Source organism: Cyphomyrmex costatus, unplaced genomic scaffold, assembly GCF_001594065.2.
Source record: "Cyphomyrmex costatus isolate MS0001 unplaced genomic scaffold, Ccosl1.0 scaffold164, whole genome shotgun sequence".
NCBI lineage: Eukaryota > Metazoa > Arthropoda > Insecta > Hymenoptera > Formicidae > Cyphomyrmex > Cyphomyrmex costatus.
In genome coordinates, this window is record NW_017275653.1 from 397096 (window position 1) to 415532 (window position 18437).

The following is an 18437-nucleotide window of genomic DNA, read 5'->3' on the forward strand; positions in this document are numbered from 1 at the left end:
GACAAAACATTTCAATGATCAATCCTGTAAGTATGACAAATATTATTTACAGTAGGAATAGAATAGACACCTTTAGAATAACAAAATATTTTTTTTATACTTAGATTTTCCTTAAGATCTGGACATTGTAGCTAATCATTTTCATTTGCAGATAATGTTCTCTTTTACAAGACTATCTTAATAATTACTATGATAATAATTTTAATTTTCTTTCTTTGACAAAACTTTTTACACTGACAAATGCATATTAAGTAAGCCCTATGCTATTGCACATTATTGCATATCTATTAACGTAAAACTGGAATTTAATTTATAGTCTTTGATATACTTTCGTATATTTTTAATTACCTTAGACATTAACTTATATTCATAGTTCATCATGAGGTGCTTCAAAAATAGTTTCTTTTAATCTTTCAATCAGTAATATTAAACTCCTTAAAACGTCTGTTTCATCTACAGTGAGTTTAATACTAGGATTTTGATAAAAATGTAAGAGGTTATTTATAACAGGTAAAAGCAAAACCTCGATATTCTTAAATTCAGTTTTACAAATAGGAGATATTGTGATCATACTATCTGAAACTACTTCGAGAAAATCGTTATTTTCTATACTGAATTGGCCAGTTAACTTTTCTTTGAAGCATTTGACCATTAAGTTGCTTAAGAGTTTACAGTAATCGTGCCTCAATAATTTTAGCTCAAAATCTGTAAGAGCGTACTCCCTCATTCTCTGTTGACGCTGTTCGGCATCATAGATTTCTTCTAGATTTCGCCTTTCGATTGTTAGATCGTTAATTAGTTTCATTGCTTTCATTTGTATATGTAATTGATCGTCGTATAAAATCTTTCCAAGTAACTGCAAACCGCCATGATCAATCCAAGCTTTCTGAGCAGCAGGAAACTGGCGTATTAAGGCACTTAGAGCAAAGAGACATCTTGATTTTACTTCAATTTTATTATTCGTAGACAAGACGTGCAACACTTTTTGAATAAAATCATTTTCTAATGCCTTAGCTTGCACTTTTGGATTTGATTGGGCGGCTGCTCCTAGAAGACGTAATGCTTCCGATTTTATTTCATTATAAGTTCCATTAAGACATGGTGATATGATCTTAGTCAACCTACAATGAAAAAAAAGTTGAAATTATATCAGTAAATTGATGTTTTCTAAGGAAAATTATATTCATTTTTACTTACCCATCCATGTCTGAGAATACTTTAGCATTGTCTATTTGATGAAGAAGGTACTCTAAATTGTTTAATATGTCTAATACTCGTTCAATCTCTATACTAATTAATGTTCCTGTAGTGATACTACTTTTATACAATTGAAATCTCTGGAAAAACTCCTTTAATAATTCTGAATCGCTTGTAACATTAACTTTAAGAGCATTAAGTTCTTCTTTCGAAGTTTCATAAAAACGTTTGAAACGTGTCTCAGTTTTTGATCGAGTTTCTCCATCCTAGAATGAAAAAGGAAAGAAAAATATTACAGATATTAAATTTTTAGTTATTAATCCTAAATTTGTAATAACAGTAATTATATCTAGATAAATAATTATTGATATAACTTAAATCTATAATCAAGACGATGCAATATGATAGAAGTATAAAATGAGCAAAATTTTAAACATAATTGCAATTGTTACAAGCAACATGTGTTAATCCGTTCAATAATTACAAATTCCTAATTCTTAATTCTCTATATATAATCATATTTTTACTTCCTCTGTTTAATAATTTGGGTTTATATCTAGCCCAAGTTTTTTGTTCTAGGCTTTAAAAAACATTCAGAGTTATTTTTTTAACACATCTCTGTTACATTATCAAATAGTTTTTAACTCAAATGTTAAAATTTTTATTTAATAAAAATCTTGAAATTTGAACTGAAAAATGAGGATAAAATTTAAGAGTGAAACTTTGTGCCAAACATTCTAAATTATAGGCAGAGAATTAAATATTTAAAATAAAAAAAAAACAGTTACATTCATGTTTGATACATCTTCTGCTTCATCTTGCTTAAGCTTCTTCAATCTTGCTTTCAATTCGTCGATAGGAAATTTCAAAGATTCTGAAACTTTTTTTATTCTCACAGGATCTGGCTCTTCGTTTTCTAAAACCGATTTATCTGGATGTAGTGTCAACGACTTAGAATTGGATCGGTTTGCATTTTCATCGTCTTCTTCTTCTGTATCATCCATCAATTTAGCCTCTGTTACTCCAGTCGCAAAATTATATCTCACGTGAAGTCCTTTGGGAATAGGAGTTCCTAAAAAAAATTAAATCTTTATTAATCTTACTAGATTAGAATTTTAGATTTATAATTTAATAAAAAATTTACAATTCTTATATCAAGATGCATTTATGTGACAAAATTAGTTTTATTCATATAGTTTAACTTCACACATACATATTTTATTTAAAAAAAAAACACAAGTTATATACACTCTCATGATTATTGATTATTTAAAAAATTCCTGGAGTTTACTCAAATATTTATATGAAGCAAATTTTAACATTCATATCCATCTCAAAAGTTCCAGTAAAATTTTAATATTTATTAAAAATGAATCATTGTAACACAGAATCTCAAACGATTTTAATTTTACGAGATTGTTCCTTTTTGGAACCACGTAATCCAAACCGAACGTACGTCACTGGAGGCATTCGATTCGGATTTCGGACAGAACGATCACAGAGCTCTCTCTCCCTCCCCTTCTCTTTCTCGCGATCGCGATTCCTCGTTTAAAACAACACGCAGTAATCTCCGAAAATCCCGCATGATGCAAGGACTGCGTTCCGTCTTGTTTAGGAACGTCGGAAAGATCGGAGTGTCGCATTTACGCCGCGGAAGGGCCGCACGTACGGCGGATTTGACTGACGTGGTGTCAAATAGAGCGACGGATCTTGATCGGCGTAAAGTAGTCCCACGATCGCGGGCACAACCACGATGAGATACTCACCCTTTTTCACCGTCTGCCATTCGTGCGTCGCCACGAAGGTGCTCTCGTTTTTTTCGGCGTCGCCGAAAATCGCGAGCGACAGATATAGCAGCAGGATGCACGTGTCAACACGCATTCTGACAGAGAACAACCCACGTCGTCGTCACCCGGAGTAGAAGAACGTGGTACGGGCTACGATTGTTCACAAGCGAAACGTTTACGCGCGAATCTCGAGATCGTCAGTCATCAGCTGGCGCAAATGCGACGTGAAATTGTCAACGTGATGCTCGGCATGACATTTATCGCGGGACTCGCGAACAACTCGTTCACGTGTTGCGTCCGCTATTTATTGCGTCTGTATGTTCATGTATGTTGACCAATGCGCCGACAGTAGTTACACGCGGTCGCCACCAGAGCCGACCGCCAGCCAATGAGGGGATGCGACGTTGCCACATCCGCCGCATTCGAATCTACTCGTGCGTTCTGAAAAAAATCGAGTAATATGTTATTGTTAAAAATAAGGTTTGTTTTTTTTCATCACTGCAATTGACCGCACTTAAAACTTTCCTTTTTCTTTTTTTTTTTTTTGGGTCAAATATCGAACATATAGATGAGGTAAGGTTGCATCGAAATTGTACCACTTTTCACTTACAACTCAGGCTTATAACTTAAGAAATTATGAACAATATTCTTTTTTACGACATAATAAACTGCGCTCTTTTCCCTTTCTTTTGTAATTTTTACATCATTTTTTGTACTATTACAACGTTTTAAACGAGGATTTTTTTGGTATGATGCGATTTTGGCAAAGAGAAAATCCGTTGCCTAAATCACTATACAATACATATATAATGTATATCAAAAAGTCGAGAAAGGATGGTACAGAAGAATGATTTATCCAAATGTTCCTTCGGAAGACAAAGGATTGAAAACCGTATTCTCGAAAAATATTGCATAATACTAATTAAATCTGTAATATACATATGTAATGTACATACTATATTACTTTTGCAATAATATTTGTAGTATTTTTTTGAGAATACGACCCCAATAAAATAGTAATTTCTTCATTACCCGTAATTCCCGTGAGAAATAATAAAAATTTCCACACTTTCTTTTAAGAAAAAAATTACACGGTCACACATATCTATAAGACTGGGTTGTGTGTTTCACCTTTCGATAAACTTAAACTCGCTCTTATACTTTCTTTGCTCTCGTTCTCTTGCGTTTGTCTTAGATAAATTAAATTATCACAGTTTATTCGAAGATGAAACAACTTAACCGACCTTAAGAATCGTATTCTTGGAAAAATATCACACAGGAAAATAAACAAAAAGATCACATTATACGTTACATAAATTATAGATCTCTTTAGTGTTTTCATACGGGATACTTCTAAAAAACTGAGGCTCTGTATTCTGAAAGAATTCGAGGAACACCTTCGGAAATTCGAAGTAACACGCTTGAGGTCCGTTTGGCGGCAAACGGCGCTGACGGTAGCGGCAACGCCGCGCGGCACCGCGGCCTGGCCAATCAGCGCGCGGAACGTAGTCTGGGCGCGCAAGGTCAGCTACGGCGAAACTCATTTTACTACGCGCTCGTACGACGACCGGCACGTGCGGCGGCGGCGACCGTTCCCTCGCGCAGTAACACAGTAACCGTTGCGCGCGCGGCGTTTCGCTCTCTCACGTTCCACTCCATCACCGAGTACTGCACGCACACGTCCATCCCTGCGAGAATCCATTAATAGCTTACTGATCATCATGGCAGAGGAATATCTGTACGGTAAATATGAACGGCCGCGGTGCCACGATCACCATCGCCTTGCTATTTTGCGGCGCATTCGGATACTTACGTGCCATCGGCCATTTAAGCGCGAAGGGGATGCACTGGCCGGAGACGCCGGTTGGGCTTTCGGCCATTGCGGATTTATGGCAGACTCCCGTTGCCAATCTCCGGAACCGGCGTGCACGGTCTCGTGCACGACGACCCACGTCCCGGTCACCGGCCCGGTCCGGTGCCGGCTCTTTCGCCACGAATACGACTCAGCTAGGGTCTTCTGTGTTCAGGAATCACCTTGGAGGGACCGAACGCGAGCGAGGTATGGGACCCGGAGCACAAGAATGACGACTCGGACGACACGGCACAGGACATCGGCGCCGATCAGAAGCTCATTATAAAAATGGTGAGTGTGCCACATTCCGGCGACCCCGACCGGATGACAACAGGGACGTCGCCGTCGCTCCATGTCCAACAGGCCTTTCCCCCGCCCGCGTTGCCCCGCTGTGTCGAGCGAAACCCGCCACGCTATCGTAAACGTCGTCGTCTCCACGAGCATCTCTTTCCGGTGCCTTCCTTCGTTCGCGGTGGAACGTGCGATTCCCATCGCACTCGTCGGCTTACTCGTACTTGTACCACGCCGCCTGTTTCCGCATGCCGCGTTCTCAATCGTTATTCATCTAGCATCATTCAGGAACACCTCTCTTTTTCCTTTGTAACGCTTCTCCTCACCGTCGCCGATTAACGTTTTACGCGCGAAACTTCAATCGCCAATTCCTGGTGATCTCGTTCAATTTTTCGATCGAGATATACAACCCGGATGACAGTCGGCCACGTTGTCCCGGGTTTTTTTTTTTTTTTCGGCTTTCCTAAAATCACAATCGTTCCTCGACGTCTGAATTTAACGATTGCTGCGAATCCTTCGAAGCAGATCGAGACATCTTTTTATAAAGTGCTAGTGACGATGATTGATTATAGTCTTCCTGTTATAATTACCAACTCGTCCTCTGATGAATACCGGGAAAGTTTGATGCTTGGCGCCATTTTTTCACAACGGCTTCGCCCTTCCCCCCACTTTGTATTAGATAAGACCCAGGCTCTATTGTGTGTCATGGGATAAAAGATTTTAACGGAAATTTCGTTTGCCGCTGTACTCGATTTGAATCGATTGGACGAAAGGAATCGAGATTTTCTTTCATCTTATGAATCATCACAGTGTATGAATGAAATCAATGGAATTCCTTGATTATCCGATTATTAAATTGCACATAAAGTTAATATAACAAATTAGATATTAATGAATAGCTCGTCACGAGTAATTTTATAAAAACTATGCGTAGTTCATTACATTTGACCGTAGGATTATTTTTTAGCTAAATTTATAAATAAACATATAATTTTTTATTACATATCGATATAACGATTTCCTCTGTTATATGCTTTGCGCTTCTCATTAAATTTAGAAGTTACGAAAGCAATGTTTATCTTTTGTTCCTTTTTTATACAAATATTTGTATTTTTTTTTTTTTTTAGATACAAGTAACTTTCTAACCTAAAAGGGTAGAAATTGATCAAACTTTCTAAACATGTAACAAAAATACTTGAGATAAAATGCATTCAATAATAGTACAATTATAAGGAATTAAAGGTATAATCTTCCTAATCTTTTGTTTATAAGAGTTATTGTTATAACAAAATTGATTACAACAATAATTCTTATAAACAAACATTGTTATAACAAAGTTTAATAAAAATAATTTTTATTAATATCCAACATTATTATATATAATTATTTATTCTACGTTTATATAATTTCTTGCATAATAATTATCTTAAATTTTTTAGGCTCTTCTGGGACCAGAGGCTAAACCTGGAGAACTCAATGTCTTGCAGGTTGAAGCAATGGGATTAAAAGGACCCATCAAAACTCCAATTGCTTTGTTGGAGATGGGAAAAACAGCACAGATTATTCTCGATCTCAGTTTCCCAGATCCTCCAGTCACGTTCACGTTGGTTAAGGGCAGTGGACCTGTGCATATAGTAGGACACAATCTTCTTGGTATGTATCTCTACAACAAAACTATGTAAATTTTACTTAGTAAATCTATAACTAATATCCGAAAAATTATGTTTGTGTTTATCTTATTATCTTAGGATTAATGTTCATATTTTGGATATTATGAGCCTATATTGCAAATTCTTATTGTCACATATGCAGGATGAGAATTATGAGAATTATCTTTTGCTTGACAAGCGATTGTTCTAATACCGAACTAAATTTAATATCCTTGTGTTTTATTTCAGATTATTAAATATTATTTTATGATATATATATATATATATCATATATATATATTTTATTTTTAACAAACTTGTTTTAAAAAATGTACATTAACCGAACTTTTTAGCAAACTATTTCTCAAATTATTAACAAATAGTTGATATTTTTTTTGTAATATTCATATTTATAAAAGTATATCAAGGTATATCAAGTAAAAAAGTAAAAGCGGTCAAATTAAAATTGAACGTCCTTTTTAAAAATATAAAGAAAAATAATTTTAATAAAAATAGATTTATTTTATGTTAAAAAATTGTATGTTTTATTATGTTTTTTAAAATTTGCTTTCGCTTTTAAATATGTATATATGTGATAAATGCTATTTTATCTTGAATTATACACACAAATTTTGGAATATGAAATATACACTATATATAACTATTTACGTATGAAAATATATCAACATATTTATAATAATTATAAAGTAATACTTTTAAATTTATTTAATGCATTATACGATTTTACTCTTTACAAATTAAAAATTATTTTTTGTGTATTACGAAAAATTAATTAAAAATACACATTTTACACAATAAATATTAAATAATTAACTATTTATAATTTTTGGTTTTATATCTTAATTCATTATTTACAACTAACTTTACATTTTCTACACAACATTACATAACATGAACTTATTCAAATAGTTTTTCTCTTATTAAAAATTACGAAAGTATTTAAATTCTTGTTTCATCATAGGTGGCCACATTGATGAATTTGTGGATATGGAAGATGAAGTGGAAGAAAACCTTGATGACGAAGATGATGAGAAGGTATGATTTAATATATGCATATTTTCAACTATATGTATATATATATATATAAGTGAGGATAAAAGGGGATAATATAGTATTTAATTTATTAATATTGATTTATGCACGTAGAATGCTTCTCTATATTAGTAGTAGTAATAAAGGAGATAGATGGTAAGACCATATCAGTGCTTGTATGTTTGGACCTACTCAAAAGGCGGTAATCATAATCTATTCTTATTTCAAGATCATTCTAAAAGATGCTAATACAGCTCTCTGTTTGGTTCGTAATATCTTAAGACTGTACTTAAACAGTTTTAAATATAAGAATCAATTATAAATACCGAACAAAGAGTCACATAAATCTGAAAATTTTCTTTGTGATTTCCACTATATCAGTACGAATTGTGAGTTTTTCCGTAAACATATATGAGATGTGGAATTTGAATTTGTTGGTATTTAAGTTCGTCTCACTTACACAGAGCTACACGAGACATCCTTTAAGCTTCTCTATAAAAATATGATAAATTTGCGAATGCTGTGCAAAAATGTTGTAGTATAGTTTATATCATAAGTTTGTGTATACATATATAAATAATATATTATAGGAGAATTTGCACCTCATAATGTTATCTTTAGTCTATCTCTACTTTTTATATTGCTCTAGAACATATGAAATTATATTTAATAAATATCCATTTCAGGCACCGCGAAAGAAACGAAAACTTTTATCAGGAGATAAAAAAAATGGCGTTGAATGAGTACGGTCGTGAACATGTAGACAAATAGAATATTAAGATAAAAATCGACATTGCGTCATAGTATGTCTAAAAATATCATAATATTGCATTAAGAACATCTTTTATTTTACTTCAAACTTTATCTTTTAAAATGTCTGAAGAATTATAATTTTTAAGTAGAGGAAAAGATGGACGTGAACCATTTATAAAAAATCATAAATGTATCCCTTGTATTCTCATTCATGTTTCATGTTTTATTTTTGTAAAATAAATATTATTTTGCAAAGAGTTGCTTTTATTTCTTACTAATCACGCTTCCTTTTTTTCCATTTTTGCAAAGTAATGTATTATAATTTTTTATTGGATCCTAGAAGAGACCAAATGATATCATTTGCTAATATTTATATCGATACATGTAATTCGTGTCTTTGAAAGTCAAAATTGGGCTAACTATTGTAATTTTAAAATTTTTATTTGATTATAAAAACGCAATAAAATATATTATATATTTGTTTTCTTGAAACGGATAAATAAATTTTATATACATGTGTTTATATATGTATATGCGTATATATCCTCATTTATTTCCTTATGTAATATAATATACTATGTTTCATTATTATTAAATATCGAGAAATATTATCAATGATTTTGCTTATTGAATAAATTGTACGTGTGACTACATTCTATATTTCTTGTAGGATCCTGAAGATGAAGATGACGAAGATGACGAACCTAAAAAGAAGAATGCTAAATTAGCAGCTGCAGCTAAATACAAAAATCAGGCTAACAAGAACAAGAAAAAATAAACATGAGCCTTAACATTATAAAAATAAAACAAACTCTTAAGTTAAGATTATACATAAGTCCATCACTATCATCCGCATTTATGCGAATCTAGTATCATTTCATCAGATTATCACACGACGAAACAATTGCCTTCCACTTTTTTTAAAACACAACTGGACCAACAAAGTAACAATTATATTACATGTAATTTTGAAATAATTCGGGCAATTTTGTTAATTTACTTATGAAAGAGTTTGCTTTACTTGATACTTTTGTGCTTCAATAAATCTTTTTATGTTTCTGTCTAAAGTAAAGTTTATTACAATATTACCTCAATTATGTACAGTATATTGTATAGCATATTTCTAGTATACATGTTCTTGAATATTTTTACAGGATAACATTTAGTAGGATTTGACATTAAAGAAAAAAATGTTTATATATGTCAAGATTTTTATAAATAGTTTCTATTTTCAAAAAGTAATATGTATATTTTTATTATACTGGAGTATACAATTAATGAAATATAAAATTTAATATTTTTTTTCTCTTGATAATACTTTGTTTTTGATAGAAGAAGGAGAATATCTCAAGAATAAATATGATTTTTTTTTTTTATATATGACTTATTGAAATTCATGTTAAATATATAATTTTGACATAATAAAACAGCATAATTTCTGGTCCAGTTGTTATTTGTAGAATTGAAAAGCACGAATGGATCCATAATGAGATTTTGTATTTTTTATTTTTTTTATATCGTGTTTATACCGACATGCTCTTTCAGAGATGCGAGAATATATTCTGTCTGTTAAAACACGATTTTTGGAAGTAGGTTTCATGTAAAGAATCGCAAAATTAAAGCTCCGATGTAATTTATTATTTTCGTGTGTACAAGATGGGGAGAAGATTATTAGTTACTCAAAAATTTTAATTCCAAAATTTTCTCTAAAGATATACACTTTAAAAAAGGAAAATATACACGTCATCTTAACATTCATTCCATTTGATGAAAGATAATAGAAATGGGAGTTACAGGTGTACTGGGTATATACATATAAATGCTCTTGCATCAGTGTCATGTGCTATTGAAGCATGTGTGGTGGCATGTATAAAGAAAACGTACGTGCGATTGATACGTAGTCTGTACACCTATTTTGTACATATACGATATACAATAAAAAATTTCACAACTTTTAAAATCCGTATTGCTTGGGTAAATATTCATTTGAGAGTAACCTACCATACTGTAACACAAAGGATAATTTCTAATCTATTTGTAAACTTTTTCCTTTATTTTTGAAGCGCGGAAAACATGTCTCCGTTTTATTCTTTGAAACAAGTATTTCAAATCCATAACATATGATATTTTTAATATTTCTTATTTTTAAAGTGAATTTTATAATCCGTCGATTGATCGATCGCGTTATGCGCAAATGCAGCATATGCATTTGCGCATAATGCAATTCATCAATTGAATTAAAAAAATCGCCTTTATTCAATGATTATGTATTTGACAAGTAACTTTTGCATGTAGGTTATTTACGCATAATATATAATATGTCAAGTTTTCTTTTACTCTGTCTTAACACATAAAGAACAATTATAATTCTTTGGATACTCTAAAAAGTCATAAATACAGGTGCATATATAAAATCAATTTCAAAAATTCGAATGTTGTAACTCTCAATTTGAGTTAAACACGAAACATGCGATATCATATAACCAATAAAATAATATAACAAATAGAAAATTATTAGATATATTTAAAAAGATTACGGAGAGAGATTGGCTTTTGGAGTTAGATATTGTGATATGCAGAATGTTAACTTAAGTAAATGTTCTAATAATGTAGAAAACAAAGTTTCTTATGGCAATGCAGAATCCGACATAGTTGATCCTGAAATAGTAACCTTACCGCAGGTATGTTATGTTTGACTTGATTATTAATTAATTATTTTAAATAGTAAGAGAATACCTTTCTGTGTATAATATGTGATGTTCTGTACAAATAAATAATTGATTAGAAAATCATTTTGTATTTTAAATATTTATTATTGTTAAATTTCTTGCAAATTATTACTATATATTTATAATATTGATATCTCTCGATAACTGATTTTTAATCATATAAAATAGATAGCGAAATTGAATGAAGTTATAGCAAATTTAAAAGATGCTATACAGATAAAAGATGTACAATTAGAAAATTCATATCGAGAAAAAAGTAGGTTACTGGCGGAACTAAAAAAACAACAAAGATGCAACAGGAATCTAAAACGTAAGATTTAATCATTACGAATTATAATTATTTTCAGAGAATATATATCTGAAAATATGTATGACTATCTTTTCTGATCGAATCATATAAATATAAATGCAATATTTTTTGTATCTATTTAAATTTACTTATAAAATTTTATCAGCACAGTTTTACAGCTTCTAGTTTGAACTAATTCAACAAATATAAATGAAACAGTATATAGGGATACGTTCAGGAATTATCTATTGTATAACTCCAGGTTCTAGTTTATGTTTATACATTATATTATGTATTATATATATTACGCTAAAGTGCATATCGAAGTTATCTAGAGTAATTTCTGAACACGCACCTCATTAAAGTATGTTCGAGGAGACGATATTGGCGCTAATACATTTGTGTCATTCTACCTTTATCTTGAATTATGTAAAACAAGGATAAAGTGACACGAATAGTGTTGATAGCATCTCCCTGAACGCACCATAGTGTTTCCTGGATTGAACCATTAAACTTAAAATATGAATTTAGGATCTCCAAACAAACAAAATTTTCCTGTGGAAATTCCTACAGTTATAACTTAAAAAATCAATATTTCTTTAAAAAAAAAGTATGTGTTTACGAACAAACTTTCAGAGAGAAATTTTATTTTTGAAGTTCTAAAAATTCATACATTAAGTTTGGCGATTTAATCTACGAACATCCTGTATATTAATTATTTTTATTGTAGAACAGTTAGATGGCGAGAGAATTATTTTTCAAAGAGAAAAAGATTATTTCATTGAAGAAATACAACGGTACAGAGGCAGATATACAGGCAGTGTCTCGAAGTTTCAGCAACAACGGCGAAAGGAGCTCGAAGAAGTGCAAGATTCCTTGGAACAAGAAAATAAGCAGCTTAGAGCAGAACTGTTAGATAAAAACAAAGTTACGTATAATCTATGTGTAAAGTTCCTTCGTATGAAACATGCTAAAGACACATTAAGACATAAATTAGACCAGTTGCTACATGAGCATTTACTAGTAATGGCGGAGATGATGGAGAAATTAGATGAAGCGCGAAAGGAACTTAATTTGATTGTGTCAGAGAAATTTCAAGAACCGTTGCCTCTTAATAAAGCTAAATTCTTACAAGTAAATAATAATATATTTGTCTCTCTCTCTCTCTCTCTCTCTCTTTCTTTTTCTTTTTGTCCAAATCTCTTAAATTAGACTACATTACACACAATATCGTACAAATCGTTTATAGGTTGTACAAAGGAATAACAGATTGACATATGAAAATGCAACAATGAAAGTGCAGGTACATCAACTTACGCAGAGCATAGAGAAATTGAAAAGTCACATGCAAAGACCGAGGAAGATTAATGTAGACGCTAAAATCATTGAAAAATTAACAACGCAAAGCAGTACTACAAGGTAAAGTACGCTGTACGTGAAGAAAAGAAGCCTCGGAAGAAATATCGAATTTTTATCGTAGCATATTTTCAATATTAAATCAAATTTATCTAATATTGTTGATATAAAATATAATTGTTTATATTTTTAGATTTACTCGAAATAAAGCAGAAAAAATTGCTTTGCTCTCTAAATTATCTCAACCTGCCGATCATGCTGAAGATGCGGACATGATCTCGCAGGTGAATTCTGAGAGCGCAGATGACTGTGTATTTAATGATGTTAAAAGATGATTTTAAAGAATTTTACGAAGAACGCGCTCAAAGTGTGCTAGGAACTGTAGATGCGTCCATTATTTCTCGACGGAATAGATGATTCTTTGAAATAGACAATTTGCAATATTATTTTTAATTTACGAATCAAATATTAAAAAATTTCAGACGCAGATTTAAAGCCCTGTCTTTAAAATGCGTGATTGAAAATTTCTTTACGATTTTTTTCACAAAGATATTTAACTTTTCGTAAAATGCGAAAAATTGTGTGTTTTCAAACTTTTAGAGCCAGGGCTATAAGATTCATAAATATTTATAGCTGTAAGATATACAAATATAATTTTTCTATCTATAAGCACAGATCATCTCAGCAATATTGCAGCAACGTTGCAGCAAGCTTTTGTATTGTATATTATGTACATCGATAGCTTATAACATATAGTAGTAGCAATATCAAACATTAAAATCGCCGTATTGTACTTATTCTTATCTATTCTTTATCAGACTATCGTTCTTGATTTTTTGCATCACTAATCCAGCAAATTATAATACAACGTGTATTTTGCATTATTTTACAATTAGTTCTGACAAGATCATTTACTTAAATTTATTAATATTTCTCATTTGTCTAAAAGCTTAGGATACTGGTACGGAATACAAGAGATCCGAATTCGATTTCTGAGGTAATATTTCTCGCAACTCGCAATATATATATAAATAAATAAATTTCTATATTTCTATTCTCTTTAACAGTCTATTAAGCATCAAAACTTAATTGTAAAATTATTTCGGTAGTTTAGCTGTGTTTTCAAAGCCGGAAAAATTCTTGGTGTGCTGTTTTAAAATGACTACAAATATGATATAAATGCGTAAGTATAATACATATATATATATAATATATATTTGTTATATAATTTACATTGAATTATGTAAAAAGCATTAAGATCCAGCTTTGACCATTATAGCTAGTATATACTATTTCTTAAATTTATTTTTTATACAACCTGCATAACCAAAATAAGAACCTCAAAGAGTAATTAAGAGATACTCCAGTTATTCCTCTGCATTGAGCTATTCTCTTCGTCCATCTAGTCGCGATGTATATTATTAGCGGTCCTATTAATGTGCAATTATAAAAGCTGTTATGCGGAGAACGTAGGGAACGATTGGCTATACTATAATGCATATCATATATAATAAGCCGATCTGCCTCTTTTCTTTCTCCAGTAAAAGGTATCGACAAAATGCTGAGGGACGTCAATCCCGAGAACGAATTCGTGGGCGTTCGGCTATTCTGTATCGGACCAGCGGCGATTAAAACGATAAAAAAGTTCGCAGTGTGACGCATATATTTCTGACGTTTCTGAGAAAGTATAATTTTATGAATAAAACCGCATCATATATCTCTATCATATATATGCACAATTTCTCTGTTATTCATTCTTGTCAGAAATATATTATCTGTGTTATAATGCATTTGAAGAATTAAAATCAAGTAATTGTCAAATAAACAAAATTTCGGATTAATTATTAAATAATTCTGTAAAATTATCTATCTCGACGTGATTACAGAATTTTATAAGTGTTATTTGACATCCATTCCACTTTACTATGACTCATTATCGAAATTCAGTAGACCTCATTAAAGCCGATATCACCGATATGAAAATCACATTTCCGGAACTTTCGAGAGTAAAACGGATTCTGAACGTTCTCTTCTTTTAGCGAGAATCGAGGGGAAGTCGAGTCTGCCGTCGGAGTGAACCGTCATCGCTTATCCTGATGCTGTAGCAGAAAAGAAAAAGAAATACGGGTCAGCGGGTGGTTAAGTGCTACCACGGAAACCTTTAGGACTGTTTACCGCTTCGGTCGCGAGCTCCAGTCGTTTCCGTGTCCCCATTAAATACGTCGAGTTGCCAGAGTCGAATACCCATCGACTTCCGACGACGTCACAGGGGGATGTTTTCGCGGCTCCACGGATCGAATACCACGTGGATCGCGCTCTCGGCTTCACGGAGGGTGGTATGTATTAAAATGAAATGAAATGTGTGCCTGTGTGTGTTGCGCTCGTATAATCCGCGAAACCAGGGAACTGCATCGACAAAGCCTGGTATTCTCGTCACATATTTAGCGCTAAATGCGGCGACCGTCCAATACCGAGTTTTATTTGTTGCGCGTGAATATCGCGTTCGCGATGCTAAATGTGGCTTGCGTGAAGAATACAATGACCTCATGGCTTTAACCTTTCCAAATATATGGAGACGAGAATGTAGTTCGAATGAAACGATTATTAGTAAAGTCAGTTTTATTCTAATACTGTCGCAAATGACATATGATTGAGTCATACAAATGGCAAACTTCTTTTGTAAATATGTATATATATATAATTGGTGTGCTGTTTTAAAATGACTACAAATATGATATAAATGCGCAAGTATAATACATATATATATATAATATATATTTGTTATATAATTTACATTGAATTATGTAAAAAGCATTAAGATCCAGCTTTGACCGTTATAGCTAGTATATACTATTTCTTAAATTTATTTTTTATACAACCTGCATAACCAAAATAAGAACCTCAAAGAGTAATTAAGAGATACTCCAGTTATTCCTCTGCATTGAGCTATTCTCTTCGTCCATCTAGTCGCGATGTATATTATTAGCGGTCCTATTAATGTGCAATTATAAAAGCTGTTATGCGGAGAACGTAGGGAACGATTGGCTATACTATAATGCATATCATATATAATAAGCCGATCTGCCTCTTTTCTTTCTCCAGTAAAAGGTATCGACAAAATGCTGAGGGACGTCAATCCCGAGAACGAATTCGTGGGCGTTCGGCTATTCTGTATCGGACCAGCGGCGATTAAAACGATAAAAAAGTTCGCAGTGTGACGCATATATTTCTGACGTTTCTGAGAAAGTATAATTTTATGAATAAAACCGCATCATATATCTCTATCATATATATGCACAATTTCTCTGTTATTCATTCTTGTCAGAAATATATTATCTGTGTTATAATGCATTTGAAGAATTAAAATCAAGTAATTGTCAAATAAACAAAATTTCGGATTAATTATTAAATAATTCTGTAAAATTATCTATCTCGACGTGATTACAGAATTTTATAAGTGTTATTTGACATCCATTCCACTTTACTATGACTCATTATCGAAATTCAGTAGACCTCATTAAAGCCGATATCACCGATATGAAAATCACATTTCCGGAACTTTCGAGAGTAAAACGGATTCTGAACGTTCTCTTCTTTTAGCGAGAATCGAGGGGAAGTCGAGTCTGCCGTCGGAGTGAACCGTCATCGCTTATCCTGATGCTGTAGCAGAAAAGAAAAAGAAATACGGGTCAGCGGGTGGTTAAGTGCTACCACGGAAACCTTTAGGACTGTTTACCGCTTCGGTCGCGAGCTCCAGTCGTTTCCGTGTCCCCATTAAATACGTCGAGTTGCCAGAGTCGAATACCCATCGACTTCCGACGACGTCACAGGGGGATGTTTTCGCGGCTCCACGGATCGAATACCACGTGGATCGCGCTCTCGGCTTCACGGAGGGTGGTATGTATTAAAATGAAATGAAATGTGTGCCTGTGTGTGTTGCGCTCGTATAATCCGCGAAACCAGGGAACTGCATCGACAAAGCCTGGTATTCTCGTCACATATTTAGCGCTAAATGCGGCGACCGTCCAATACCGAGTTTTATTTGTTGCGCGTGAATATCGCGTTCGCGATGCTAAATGTGGCTTGCGTGAAGAATACAATGACCTCATGGCTTTAACCTTTCCAAATATATGGAGACGAGAATGTAGTTCGAATGAAACGATTATTAGTAAAGTCAGTTTTATTCTAATACTGTCGCAAATGACATATGATTGAGTCATACAAATGGCAAACTTCTTTTGTAAATATGTATATATATATATAAATGGAAAACGCTTAATATTTGATTTATCTAACATCTCAGAAATATATTCAAAATGCGCGAATAATCATATCTTCCGATTTCTTCGGAAATAGTGCACTTTTTATTGCACAATTTTCTATCGCAAATTGATTTGATAAAAAAACGATTACTCAAAGACTTATGAATTTAAAAAATTACAGTCCTCAAGGGCGAATGAGAGTGCTGCGTTGTTACTGATACGTAATTTTAATCAATTTTGTCTTTTGAATAAATTAGAATTCATAAATAACATTTATTCAATCATAATTAGGATACGTTTCGACTCATATTGAGTCATCCTCAGTACAATTCCAAAACTAAATATAATAAAAAGACGATATTTTGTGAGACACATCACATCGAATTGGCAGATAGGATGTTACAAAGTATTCTCACAAATCACAAAATGAATCTTAAAACCATGGATAATCTTATGAATTTAATTCAATAAATAATAATAGCTCAAAAGACGCACATAATGATGTACTTTAGTAAGATATGCACGATTAAATAAACAAAATAAGAATACGGTCTTACCGTCTTATTTTCTGGATGCCAAAGTTCCTATCAAAATAAAAAATTTCACTTTTTTTACTCAGAGATAGTTCGAATTACCTCTGAGTGGAAAAAAAGTGAAATTACATATTTTAATAGTAATTTTGACAGCTTAAAAATTTCGACGTGACTTCGTTTATCGGAAAAGTGCTAAACCAAATACGCACAATTACCCTACTTTCTCCTACTAAATACATATGTTAAAAAAATATTCAAATAGTAAACAATAGAATATTACAGATGTGAGAATCAAAGAAACAGATCATATATCGATTATAATAAAAATAAAACATGTGTTGCGTACGCACGTGCGGTACAGATAAAAGATTAAATTACAAATTATAATATTATTAAATAAATAACAATGTTGCTTATTTTTTTTATCATTGCTTACGCAAAGAACTTCTCAAAGCGAAACTCGTATTGTCTATGCATAAATGAATGAAATTCAAATTTAATCCCGCTATAATTAGCTAATTAATCATATGGCCGCTAATCATGTAATGAGCAATTTCATTCATAGAAACATCTATCAATGATACTTAAAAATCTGTATGATTTCAGTGAAGATATTATTTTACGAAAAACGGTAAAAGAGAGAGAGAGAGAGAGAGAGAGAGAGAGAGAGAGAGAGAGAGAGAGAA

The 18437-nt window shown here is 32.3% G+C and overlaps 3 protein-coding genes across 4 annotated transcripts; 2 read left to right on the forward strand and 1 right to left on the reverse strand.

Annotated features, from left to right (window-relative positions):
* Nucleotides 1-367: 367 nt before the first annotated feature.
* Sil1 (Sil1 nucleotide exchange factor) lies at nt 368-3325 on the reverse strand. Its single transcript, XM_018537028.1, has 4 exons — nt 2964-3325; nt 1986-2269; nt 1198-1463; nt 368-1121 (listed from the first exon to the last, which is right to left on the reverse strand). The coding sequence occupies exons 1-4, from the start codon at nt 3076-3078 to the stop codon at nt 368-370; spliced, it is 1419 nt and encodes a 472-aa protein (XP_018392530.1). The 5' UTR covers nt 3079-3325.
* Nucleotides 3326-4588: 1263 nt separating this feature from the next.
* LOC108771682 (nucleoplasmin-like protein) lies at nt 4589-9561 on the forward strand. Of its 2 annotated transcripts, none has more exons than XM_018537029.1 (5): nt 4589-4727; nt 5012-5127; nt 6567-6780; nt 7759-7832; nt 9253-9561. In XM_018537029.1, exons 1-5 carry the CDS (start codon nt 4706-4708, stop codon nt 9358-9360), a joined length of 534 nt encoding a protein of 177 aa, XP_018392531.1. In that variant the 5' UTR covers nt 4589-4705; the 3' UTR covers nt 9361-9561. The 2 variants fall into 2 exon arrangements, with proteins under 2 accessions (XP_018392531.1, XP_018392532.1); XM_018537030.1 differs by lacking the exon at nt 9253-9561 and adding an exon at nt 8516-8746.
* Nucleotides 9562-11155: 1594 nt separating this feature from the next.
* LOC108771632 (uncharacterized) lies at nt 11156-13023 on the forward strand. The gene is given in 4 exon segments (XM_083287317.1): nt 11156-11263; nt 11480-11658; nt 12311-12734; nt 12850-13023. Coding segments are annotated over 4 exon segments (885 nt in total).
* Nucleotides 13024-18437: the final 5414 nt, after the last annotated feature.

Bases quoted from the DNA above. Each gene is read 5' to 3' on its own strand.
- Sil1 (XM_018537028.1), bottom strand. From the start codon at position 3,078: ATGCGTGTTGACACGTGCATCCTGCTGCTATATCTGTCGCTCGCGATT. The intron at 1,464-1,985 runs GTAACTGTTTTT...TTTTCATTCTAG, and splicing joins AAGATGTATCAAACATGAAT to GATGGAGAAACTCGATCAAA. The intron at 1,122-1,197 runs GTAAGTAAAAAT...TTTTCATTGTAG, and splicing joins GTATTCTCAGACATGGATGG to GTTGACTAAGATCATATCAC.
- LOC108771682 (XM_018537029.1), top strand. From the start codon at position 4,706: ATGGCAGAGGAATATCTGTACG. The intron at 4,728-5,011 runs GTAAATATGAAC...TTCTGTGTTCAG, and splicing joins GGCAGAGGAATATCTGTACG to GAATCACCTTGGAGGGACCG. The intron at 7,833-9,252 runs GTATGATTTAAT...TATTTCTTGTAG, and splicing joins ATGACGAAGATGATGAGAAG to GATCCTGAAGATGAAGATGA.